The 12,768-nt window shown below is 38.5% G+C and overlaps 1 protein-coding gene across 5 annotated transcripts in view; it reads left to right on the top strand.

The window, feature by feature from the left end:
• Positions 1 to 880: 880 nt before the first annotated feature.
• Positions 881 to 12,768, top strand: part of arhgef28a (Rho guanine nucleotide exchange factor (GEF) 28a) — an 87,741-nt gene continuing 75,853 nt past the window's right edge. For all 5 annotated transcript variants that reach the window (XM_067438612.1, XM_067438615.1, XM_067438614.1 and 2 more), the window contains exons 1-2: positions 881 to 1,079; positions 8,679 to 8,725. In XM_067438612.1, the coding sequence (XP_067294713.1) occupies positions 8,693 to 8,725 (33 nt within the window). In that variant the 5' untranslated portion in view covers positions 881 to 1,079; positions 8,679 to 8,692. The remainder of the gene's footprint in view (positions 1,080 to 8,678; positions 8,726 to 12,768) is intronic.

Genomic DNA, 12,768 nt, shown 5'->3' on the forward strand with positions numbered 1-12,768 from the left:
CCTTCTATAACAGCTTGTCACTTATCAACCACTAGGTGGTACCGTAGGTTAAATAGCACAGACTCTTAACCTCTGGTGGGTTTTTCGGTAAAATTCTGTATGTGGTCCTTGGATTCAGTCCAGAATGTTGAAGAACAGACAGGAAGGGTGGGCACACTGATTGACTTCCTCTCCATTTCCTGTTCAATTGCCAGGGGCACTTTGGGTAAACCAACCCTCTGACTTAGGAGTGACATTTCTTACGTATCTTTTTATCTGTAGGCTACCGACCAGGCTGACTAATTGTAAGATGATTTAGGATTTAAATGTGATGGTTGTATTATCCTGTTTCACAAGCGTGCAAAGAGGATTTTTGTTATTAGCATGAATCATATCTGACTTAAACAGATCTGCGTAAGTCAGATATGATTCATGCTAGTTTAGGACCAATGCAGTGATGGATACCACCTTTCAACGGTGCTATCCATCACTGCCTTGGTCCTAAACTGGCATATCAGAGAACGCTCTCTTTATGTTCTTTACTTTAATGTGACACTTTTTTGCTTTTGCAATTTTGTCAATTTTATTAATTTGCTTCAGCAAAAATTAAAGTAGACTGGATTAAAAAGTCTTGATGAAACCAGCCTGAATCCTGAGACATGGTCTCTAAACACGGCGAGTCCTGTTGCAGTTTTCTCACTTTCCTATTTGTACGAGTCCTACTATGATGAAGGTATATTTCTTGAATATTAATTCGTTCATGACGTTTTGCTTCGTTACCTTTTCGTAAGGTCCAATGAATTACTTACTTGATCCTACTTAATATTCATGAGCCACCCCCTCCACCGTAGTAGGATTAGCTAATGTGCTCTGCCTCTGCTCTTTGGGGGGCAGGGCCATCCTCACACACGGCGTTGAAGAGAGTGAGCACCGGTGGCACATCCACAACCCCTGAGCCCATTCAATACATTCGAAACACATTCGCATTGTACAAGGTGCAAGTCACGCACACGGATGTACCGTTCTTGAGTCAGTCACGATACTTTGTAGAAGCAGTTTGAAAGCGTTACATTGAAGAGAATACACTCGCATGGAGTGAGGTAAGTGTTCTCGCATGACTTGTACAGGTGCGGACGCACTTTCGTTAAAGTGTACAGAAGTTGTGAATGTTTTGGAATTGCTGTGTAAAGTTGTGCCGGGAAAAAAAAGAAGCGCCAGTGAAAGCTGTCATTGTTTGTGGTCAGTTGACAGTCGCAGCTATGGGAACTGGAGCGCACTGTAAAATGTTGTCGTCATTATAACAACATCTTTGTTTACATCCATTTAACGTGTCTCAGTAATTTCTGTTATTTATACCATTTATTTAACGTGGTGGGGAAAAGTGCAATATATTTGTCACCTCAGGTTGAAACTTTGGTAGCACTCTGTTTTTTGCTTGAGCAAGTTTTCAGTTATGTTTTTTAATGGCCACGTTGTATACCACAATGTGATTGCTAGTATTACTATTACTGCAGTTAATGACAATAGCACAATTGCAACAATGACTTTACATGCACGAAATATTCTGGTTATTGAAGTGTCATGTAAATTTGTATTTAACCACCAAGGTGGAAATTTGTGCTTGGCTCACCCACATAAAATTACTAGACAGGCAAATTAAGAATAACAAAAGTAAAACACAGACAGATTCACATTACATAAATACAAAAGCACAATTCGTGTTACGTTCATTTGATTTATCAGTCACTTATGGATTTGAGTTTGAATTTTAATGGCATTAAAGACCGCTTAAACACAATCAACGATCTGCCAGGGTTCCTATTTAGAGACATCTGAATTTGATCTGATATGTTTGTCTGTATTAATTTCATGTAAATAATTGAATATCCACCCTAATTAGACATTCATGTATCTTTTCAAATGCACACAAATATGTTTGTGAAAGTTTGAGCTACACTTTTTTGAAGCATGGATACCATTGTTTTTATTAGCATTGTACTAAAAAAAAGCCATCTCCTAACAGTGGAAACTATTGGGAGATCAAGGGGGGGAGATGGTAATCCTTGTTCTGCAAAATATCTTGTGAGATTTGATATTCATATTCCGTTTTTATTTGTAGCCCTGCAGTAACTCTAAACCAAAACCTTATAATATCTCTTGCCCTATAACCTTTTGGCAGCAAAGTTAATTAGTATACCACATAGCAGGTAAAATATACTTAAAGGGGGGGTGAAACACTCAGTTTCAGTCAATCTCATGTCAATCTTGAGTACCTATAGAGTAGTATTGCATCCTTCATATCTCCGAAAAGTCTTTAGTTTTATCATATTTATAAAAGAAATATAGGCTGTACCGAGTCTTTCCGGAAAAAACTGAGCGCCTGGAGGCGTATCGAGTGGGCGGAGCTAAAGAATGACGATCGCGAACAAAGCGGTGACGTCCTCAAGCGTGGAGAAACCCATGGCTATCTCAGCTAATACAGATATGATCCAGAATCAAATCTGAGGCAGAAATAAATTGAACAGGAGAAACAGCAACAGCAGGACATCCGTCTCTGTGGTATGTACTGTATTTAGTGGCCAGTCAACATTTGTGTGTCTTTACTCGCAGTTCATGAGGACATGATTCGGTTTATGGACTATTGTATGCGACTAAACCTTAGCAGTAGCCAGCAAAACGGTTTTGCATGTCAGACTAGTGTAACGTTATACATAGAACAACAATGGAGTAACGTTAACCTTTAGCGCATTTGAAGGACGAAGCGCGCGATCCTGTCGTTTACTGATGTTTACTCATGCGACGATAGCCAACAGCATAGACATTTGAAGCAGTTTTACTCACCGGCTGCTTCCAAAGCAGGACCGAACCTTTATCGCTGGGACCGCTCCGTCAAAAACACACTTCTTTGGTATGATTTGGTGAAGTCCTGTGACCGTGGAGATCCACTTTGACACGCGACTGAAGCGATGTTGTGAAGCTTCCCGTCATTTCTGCGTTAAAATCGGTTCAAATGCAGCGCTGCCTTCCCAGAATGCTGTGCTGAAGCGTTGAAGTCGCTCGACGTCACCCATCACGGACGACTGGATCTGCACCTGAGAGAGTGTTTACGTGCGTGCATTTCCTCTCTCGCACTAGTCACGCGCACTCGCACCCTACCGGGACAAGAGCCCATACGGCCCATAAAAGGACCTTCCGCTCTATTAACGTCAAGTCGAGCCATACACGAAAAAAACTCTCCTAAACTTGTGAGAAACTGGAAGGAGTATTTTTGACACAGAAATACTCCATCAAACGTCCAACATTAGTTTTTGAAACTTTGTCTATGTTTAGGATGGGAATCCAAGTCTTTAACAGTGTAAAAAGCTCAGTGTGCATGAAACAGCATTTCACCCCCCCTTTAACATAAATTGTGACCCTGTATTGTGGAAGTGTAGCAAGCAGAGCTGTCATCAAAAGTGTTTCAAGCACTTAATTGTACAATGTTGGGGTTGCAGCCATGATTATGTTTATAGAAATCTACTTGTCTAGAGGCTTGTGGATGTATCAGAGCCACACTGAAGGACGCAGAGAGAAAAGGGGACATGGGCATTGTGTCTTGTAATCAAGAGTGATTTTGACTTCCTCCTTCCCTGTTGTATCCTGCATGAATGGCATGGCCTGAGAGTCCCAGCCCTCACTTTCAGTTCAGAGAAAGAGAAATAGGAGGGTCTGGCATGAAAGGCACTTTGAAGTGCGCTTCTCATCAGTCTTTGTCTCTCTTCTTTGCTCTGTTGAATACTGAGCAAACAGAGGCAACAAAAGAATGCTTCATAGGCCTATAGGGTAGCTACAGAATATCCCACAAGAGTAATGTTAGTCTAGTCACATTTTAGGCTGTATAACAGAAAATGTCCTTTTACCCTGTTTTTCCAAGTTGATGAAGACAAGTTAAGCTCAGTCAGCAGTGTTTGTGTGGCATAATGTTCATAATTTCATCTTTAATTTTCGAGGTTGTGTGGCACTTGTAAATTTGACTTCTTGGGATTTTGGGAACTTTTGAAGGATTTATAAGCAGAAATGCGAAACTGCAATTTTGTGAAAGCACTAACATTAATTCTCCTAAAACGTATTAAGTTGAAAGTTTTAGTATTTTTTTTATGTGCTTTTTTTATTATTAGTTTAAAAAAATCAAAATCATATATAGCTTTATTTCAGTTAACAAAAACAATTGCTGAGTTTTAGTTAAAGATAGATACACTGTTCAGAACTTGAAAAGTCAGATCCAAAATCCAATCGCTGATTAATTTATTGGCACTCGGGAACCAAACTTTTAAATAATTTTGTGAACATTTCACTCTTTCAGCACTTTAGTTAAGTTTCGAAAATATCTTTTGCTACCATTTGAACTGATGAAGGTTGTAATTGTGATGGATTCGATGTTACACAGAGTGATACAAAAGACATCTGGCATGTGTCAGTAGACTGCAGGTGGAATCTGAGTGCGTCTGGCTGAAGTCAGCTTGATTTCACCCAGAGAAACTAAAGCAGACACAGGTCACTCAGGGCCTCTCTCACACACCGCACACACACAACACACACACACACACACACACACACACACTCGCAACTCTCATAACTTTTTGAAATGGTTTATAAAAACATTTGTTTTAATAATTATTAATTTCTATTTTGTAAACAATCTTTTTCTGTACTATTAAAAGAGAAAATGAAGAGAAATACACACACACACACACACACACACACACACACACACACACACACACACACACACACACACACACACACACACACGTGGGACATTCCATAGGCGTAATGGTTTTTATACTGTACAAACTGTATTTTCTATCCCCCTACACTGCCCCTACCCCAAAACCTACCCATCACAGGAAACATTCTGCATTTTTACTTTCTCAAAAAACTCATCCTGTAGGATTTATAAGTAAGTGGGGACATGGGGAAATGTCTTCTTAATATGTCAAACACACACACACACACAAACAAACACACACTCACACTCACACACACACACAGACTCTCACACACTCTCTCTCACACTAACACTGTGTTTTGCCTTTCTACTGTCTTTTGATCCATCCTTTTCATTCAGTTTGTCTGTGCGTTTTATTTATTGTGTGTGTGTGTAGTCTGCCTTTAATCATACTTAGGGTGTGGCAATTACACCATAAAAACTCTGATAACACTTCAAAACCCTTTAATGCCTTCCGAGAGAGAGAGAGAGAGAGAGAGAGAGAGAGAGAGAGAGAGAGAGAGAGAGAGAGAGAGAGAGAGAGAGAGAGAGAGAGAGAGAGAGAGAGAGAGAGAGAGAGAGAGAGAGAGAGAGAGAGAGAGAGAGAGAGAGAGAGAGAGAGAGAGAGAGAGAGAGAGAGAGAGAGAGAGAGAGAGAGATAATGATAATACAGTATCATTTTTCTTCCTAATAAAAAGAAGAAACACATATGACTAACTAGTAAGCCACAAAGACCTCATAAAGTATAATTTCATTTGATACCAGTGCACCTGTTGGACTATTGTGATTTAGACAGAGAAAATATTCATTCCCAGCACCAGCAGTGTTTAAGGCCTGACTGGTTGCGATTGTGTTGTAACAGAGGCTCAATCTCTAACTAAAGGTTGATCAGAGTCAATGAATCTATGAGCTTCAGGCGAAACCATTGGACAAACATCTCTGCGTTTCTCTTGGCTTATAATTTCCTTACTCATTTGTTCTTGAACAAATATACAACATGCGTTTGGGATCTTTTTACCAGTGATGTTGGTGTCTGTCTAATTGTGCAGTATTCATGGTTTCTGTCTTGTATGTGTATGCGTTATTGGATCTGTAGGCTGTATTGAGTTACAGGTGACGCCATCGCCCCATGAAAAGTCACCCACTATGCCAGCATTTGTGTGAAAACAACAAACAAGAATCTTGTTTCTAAATGTCTCCCACATACACCTTCCTTTGTGATTCACACCAAATTATGTCATGTAGAAAGAACTTATGTCTGAAACACAGCAACCTTGACCAAGCACTTTTCCATGAACTCTTAAAAATTAAGACTTAAGGAAACTGATGCTATTAGAGGATGATTGTTTTGATTGACAGCATTAAAAAAAGTTTCAATTAAAAATATATTATGCACACCCACTATCTATCTACCTTTTGTATTTAATGCATTGCATATTGTATGTTCAGGTATGACAGATTGATAAGCAGAAATGCTATTTATGACTGGATGTAACTTTTGATACTTTGCAGAAAAAGAGGCTCTCCTATTGATTTTGTCCGATCGATGGGGCTCTCCTGAAAAAAATAGCGAAGACCATTGCATTAGAATTTTAAAGTAATATAGCTTTAAAATAATAAACTTTAATGATGAAAGCAGAACTATGCTATCCTTGAGAGTGATTGCAATTTAGATAATAATCAAATTAAGCAGATATCTTGTTAGTATTTGGCAGAGAATTTGATTGAGACCGGAACTGTGTGGAGAAGGGGCGGTACGCAATGTCTCATTTGGATTTAAAGGCACAGGCAGGAAAACAGCCTGTTCTTGACTGTAGTCAGAAATGGCTTACAACATGCATTTAGAGTCCAGGTTTGAGTCATTCGTTCATCAAGTCATAGCCACATAGACAAGGCTATGCATGCAGTCTGTTCCCGAAACAGAAAGGATTCGTTCTTTTTGGTCCGAGTCCGAGTCTCTTTTTTTTGTCACATGACCTGACAGCCATTAATATAGAAATAGTTAATTCACAACCTTCCTCACAAACAAGTGCATAGTTTTGTTTGGTTTTTTTCTTCAGTTTGTTTTAGCTAGTAGGCCTATAATGATTTTTTCCCCCTATGAATCTTGGATACATTGGGTTAGTCAGAGTGGATAGGCAGGCATAATAACAGTTTATTGCCCATATATCTTCTGATGATTTTATAATAATAAATATATTACCACATGCAGTCAATAATATGACTGTAATGTTGTATATATGTTGACTTGTGAGACACTGAACTAGGAAGCAGTCATTTGGCACATGAATGTCTCCGAGTCAGACGGTCAGACCCAAAGAACGACTTTAATGAGAAGACTTGAGAAATGTACTGTTTCTGCATTCAGCCTATGGAGACTTGAATGAACGACTTGAACGAGAAGACTGAACTAAAATGATTTGTTTCCGGTAACTGCATAGCCTTGCCTATATGGAGCTGGGACTTGATGAACGAATGACTCGAAGACTCGAGAGGAATCTTTTCTGTTTCCGGACGCATGTATTACATATAAGGCTGTCACGGCCCACATCAGACATGACAGAACTAACGGCTTGAACCAGAAGTCAGAGGTGTAGCCTAGCTACTAATCTTTCTAGGGAACAGACTTGATTAAATATGAAGTGACTGAAGAAAGATTGATTTGGATCGGGAGGTGAGGCAAGCGCAATTAATTATCATTATTTCTTTCTCAAAGTTTGGCCATGACTGCATTAGCTTATAGTTAATTGTTTTATTCCAAAAGTACTAAATGTGTTGAAAAATATAACATGTAACATTTTAATTAGATTCTGCTTAAATGAATGAAATGAATGAAATTACTTGAAAAAAGATTAGTTAATTTTGCTGATTGAGATTCAAAGATCCGAGTCAGTAAAATGATTTGAACTTCCCACCACTTCTTCAGACACATTCTGGGGACACCGGAAACTTAAATTACGTCTTCTAAAATGGACTTAATAGGTCACCTTTAACGTGGCTCTCAAAAAGTATATACAAATTTAGATTTAGATTTATCAACCAATATACTGGTTATCGGCTTTCAGATATAGTTAACGGTAACAGTACCAACATGTTCATATCAGTGCATCCATGTTGTAGTTCATTTATAGCCCATCACTGCAGCACTCAAAATGCTCATCTGATCTAGGTATAATTAAAGGGATAGTTTACTCAAAAATAACCTCCATTTCAAGTTGAATTTTTAACATGTTCAAAGCTTACTCAATGGATAAAAGCACAATTTCACCAATAGTTAAAGCATGTTCACACATGTATCGCCTGTCAGGCTCCGCTGTCCCACCTGTTGACTGCAAGGGAGAACATGGCAGCCGCGCTCGGGCTGAGAGTGAGCTAGACCGAGAGAGGGCTGCGTTTTGATGGACGCTGTGTTCTGACATTTGGAGGATCAAAAGATTAAGCCCTCTGTTGTGTGCACAGCAATGTGAACATGTCCCAATTAAAGGCAAGGTTTTTGTTCCCATCCCTCTCTGAGGATTTGGCCTTAAAAGAGAAGTCAGGTGACTCAGTGAGTCAGCCAAATAAAATCATTGTGATTGTCTTTCTTTTTCATATTTGTTTGATGGTTTATGACTCCCCATAATGGACAGTGCATGTAAGCGATGTCAAGTACTCTTTCTCTTGGCCTATTTGTCTCGTGCACTGTTCTCTTTCTCTCCCTGTGCCAGTGTTCAGTTAAATGTCATGTTTTGTTTTTGTTATGAATAGATGTTTGTTCTCTCCGGGTTTTGCAACTGGCCTCTTGTGCAGCACTCACATGTGAGGGACTGTTCTGCTCTGTGCTTATTTCTACAGATGTGTTTGGTTTAAGGTGTCTTGTGTGTGTGTGTGTGTGTGTGTGTGTGTGTGTGTGTGTGTGTGTGTGTGTGTGTTCCTTTGCTGTGCATTATACATGTGTTCTTTCTCCTTTCAGGTGCTGCTGGTGTAATGGAGCTGAGCAGAGGAGAGGTGCCACTTTATGTGAGTCTGACAGAACAAATTAAATTGTATTCCATATATCTTCCTCTCACTTTCTTATTTTCTGTTTTTTTTCTGATTTACTGCTTCTTTCCTATTAACTTGACTCTTTTAACGCTTTCATTCCTTGTTTTTTTGTTCCTTCAAGATCTGTCCTTTTATTTGTCTGGGTGCCAAATGACAACTCATTTATTAAAGATTTTACCTGTGCAAGTGCATGACAGAAACTACTCTAGAAACTATTCTGGTTGTCCCGCTTCTACATTGTATGGACTGTCACTCATAACGGTGTTTGTGTTGTGTTTATAACATTAAAGAGAACAGGAACGGATTTTTTAACAAAGGATTGTGTTTTCAGTTACCATTGGCGGAGTCTTGTGAATTTGCCTGGGTACAGCTGTTATGTCTTAAAGTGGTAGTTCACCCAAAAAAAAAAAAAAAACATTCTGTAATTTTAGTTTACTCAACCATGTGTCATTCCAAAGTTTATTTTGTGGAACATAAAAAATATATTTTGAAGAATGTCTGAACAAATCACTGAACAAATTTAAATTTGGAAAGATGGTTACAACATTTCCATCATTTATTCACCCTGCCCCTTTAGTAAATTATGGAAGGATGTTCATTTTTGGGTGAACTATCCCTTCAAATTACAATATTTTCCCCAATTAACATTTCTCAGTGTCCAGTAGCCTTAGTGGCGACCCCACCTCCACCCCCTCAAAAAAAAACTTTCTGTAAAGCCTTAACTGGCTGTTAAGGTTTATTCCCTTCATTAACTTAGATTATTCTTTAAAAAAACATTACACTACTGTAACAGTCTTTTCCCACTAATTATTTACAGCTCCCTCAGCCTGAATTTCCAGAGAAACTGCACCAATGACAGCCACTTACAGAGCAAAACTAAGCTATTCATTTTATCGGTATGTGCATGTTTTCAAACCCATGAATTTGTCCAATGAAACCATAATCTGGTTTCTTATCTACATGTCTTTTTTTCTATACTACTTTACTGAATTGTTTTAGCTGACAGACACATTTATCCAAACTGACAGGAGCAATGCTGCTGTAAAAACCTGGATCAATTTTCGCAAGGCTTAAACCTCTAACCTTTGTATTACCAGCCCAAATCTTTAACCCCAAGAATACAGGAGTAAATGTTTGAAAGCTGTTGTGAATTCTGAAGCTCTCTTCATCATTTGCTGGCTCAGCTGTATAATCACAGTGTGTGGGGTGCAAGAGAGTGTCGTACAATCCTTCTCTGTGACCTCATTATGAAAGAGGGGCACTGTGTGTTAGTTGTGTAAGCTTTTTAAGGTGTGTGTGACTGCGATGGGGATAATGTGTTATTGTAAGGGGATATGTTGAGAGTTATAGCAGACTTGCATAGTGTCAACTCTCAAATGCCAGTACGGCACTGCACACAAACAGTCTCATTCACTCGGAGCTAAAAGCAATTAGTGTGTGAGAATATGTATGTGTGTTAAATGCTTTCAGGTGTTTCTGGCCCCCTGTAGCTAAGTGGCACCTAGTGTTTGAGGGAGTGTGGTTTTTCACTTTCAGAGATGTGCTCCTTGATCAGCTGGTCTTTCTGAACAATGGGGTTATATGTGTTTCAGAAGAACTGTGTGGACTGATGTGCAGTGTCTTGTAGATGCTCAGTGTATCTGTGAATTGCTTCAGTCAGATGTCAACCAAATAGATGTAAATGTATTTATATCTTTAGCACCCAGTTTTATTTGATGTTTGATCTGAAAGCAACTTTAGTGGTTGAATTGTTGCTGTTGTGTTTTTATTAAAGGGGTGGTTCCGTGTTTTTTTTCTAGGCTTGGTTGTGTTTATGGGGCGCAGTATTATTTATCTTATATTTTACCTTTATTCCACACCGCTGTCTCCACTGTCCTTTGAACGGCTCATTTGCATCCTGGTTCTATGAAGGCCATCCCTCCGAAAAACGCAATGGTCTTAGATTGGTTATATGGCCAAATGTAGTTTAATGTATTTTTATTGGCTGAAGTGCCAAGCACAGGTTGTCTGGAAACGCCATGCCCCTTACGAGCATTACAGGCAGAAGTCACATCTGCAGTGACTAGCAAGGGTTTATGATTGCAACCTGGGAAGAAGCTTGTTGTAGAACTTGTAGTCCAAACCGGCCGTTTTTGTAGGGATTAAACTGCCATAACTATAAAAGACAATATCTCTGTTTGCATTGAACTTTCAGTGCTGTAACTTTGCAGATACTGTTTATGCTCAAGCAGCAACATTACACACTAACTAAAGTTAAAAAAGTGAAATTGCATGCAACCACCCTTTTAAGGGATCAGTTACAAAGTCACTCATGCATACATGTTGAACAACACATGTATTTTTCACACCATAAAATGTGTCTATGTTGGATTTTGATCAAGTGCACCTGCTTTTCAAAAGTTTGGTGTCAATCAATTTTGAGATTCTTTTCCACTCCCAGAGGCTCTCTTATTTGATCATTAATATATTAAAATATTATTATATTGAAACAAATTAAACTATTTAAATTGTTTGAAGCCTGAAATGTGGCAAAAGTTCGCAAATTTCAAGGGGGACGAATGCTTTCGCAAGGCACTGTATATCTTTTCAGGATTCTTTGAAGAACAACATTTATTGAAAAATAAATATTTTGTAATATTATAAATGTTTTTTTTATATATATAAATGTCACTTTTGATAAAAAATAAATAAATACATCCACAGGCATCGCTTATCATTTCCTCACTGAATTCATTCATAGCTATTGTTTCATTTTGAAATCTTGTTTTTGTGTCAAAAATTCTGACTTTGTAGTCAAAGTCTGTCGTCCTAAAACCTGAAAGAAAATGTGCATTTTCAGGCAATGGGTTCATGGTATGAGCTACTGTTTTTTAGAACAAGGTCTATGGTTAACATTACTTCAAGGGTGTGAGTTTACGCTTGAGTAAACTGACGAGCATTGAAGTCTATATGGTTTAACTTCACTGCTGCCATGAAGCGAGTGGGTGTGAACTCTATTAACTTTGTGTGTTCCTTCAGTACATTTTGTGAGAGTGTGTTAGCCTGTGTGCCTGGGTGTGTCTGGATATTGTTGGCCCGACCCGAGTCTCACCTGGTGTGTGGAGACATGAGAGAAATACTTAACTAGTCACAGTCAAGGAGAGCCCGTTTCAAATCACCTGGTAAGAAAAAACACCCAGAGTGGTTTTTGTCAACCATAGAGTCTTAGCAGTGGTGTGCGGTGGTGTTTTAAAATAAATCCTTACTTTTTTTTTTGTATACTTTATATCAAATGTAAATTTATGTCCCTGTTACACTTAATTTTTCTTTTAAAATAAACATTACATAAAAAAACAAAAAACAAATACAATTAGATTTTCTATTTTTAAACCAACTGCAATGGTCTATTTATTAAAAACAAGTTTCAATGTCAAGTGGTTTAACACATTTTTACATTATTACACATTTTTATTATTTCAAAGTAATAACAAAAGTCAGAAACTATGTAAACAATATATTTTATTTGTGAATTAATGTTCAGCATTTCTTTTTAATTGTCAACTTATTTTCAGCAGTCATCAAGCTTGTACACATGTACCTTTTAAAGCTACACTATGTAACCTTTCCATCCGCTAGAGGTCGTCTATTCAAAACAAAGGTGTAGCTTGATAATGCAAAGTTTGAGTTCAGAATCTTGGGACGTAGTTTTCACATGATGAAGCACAGCAGGACCGAATGTTGAAGGTGCTGATTAGTGGACGGGACACAGTCGCTGGCACCACTTCTGCTTTTCGTGTAATGAGTCTGAGGTAACGCAGCTCTGTTTATCATATTAGATATATTTAAGTGTGTTTAAAATTATGTTATGACGTTATTTTGTGCGTTCGCTCGGCGGCTGCTGTGACACTTGTTGCACACTGCTAAGAGTAAAGTGTTTCTGTCAAATAAAACCGGAAACCGAGGATAACGCAGATATGACGCAATTGACAGGGGACTCCCTCAGACGTTCCAGCTCCTTGGTTAAAATATCATTTTTCTCA

This window comes from Pseudorasbora parva, chromosome 3 (genome assembly GCF_024679245.1).
Source record: "Pseudorasbora parva isolate DD20220531a chromosome 3, ASM2467924v1, whole genome shotgun sequence".
NCBI classification, from domain to species: Eukaryota; Metazoa; Chordata; class Actinopteri; order Cypriniformes; family Gobionidae; genus Pseudorasbora; species Pseudorasbora parva.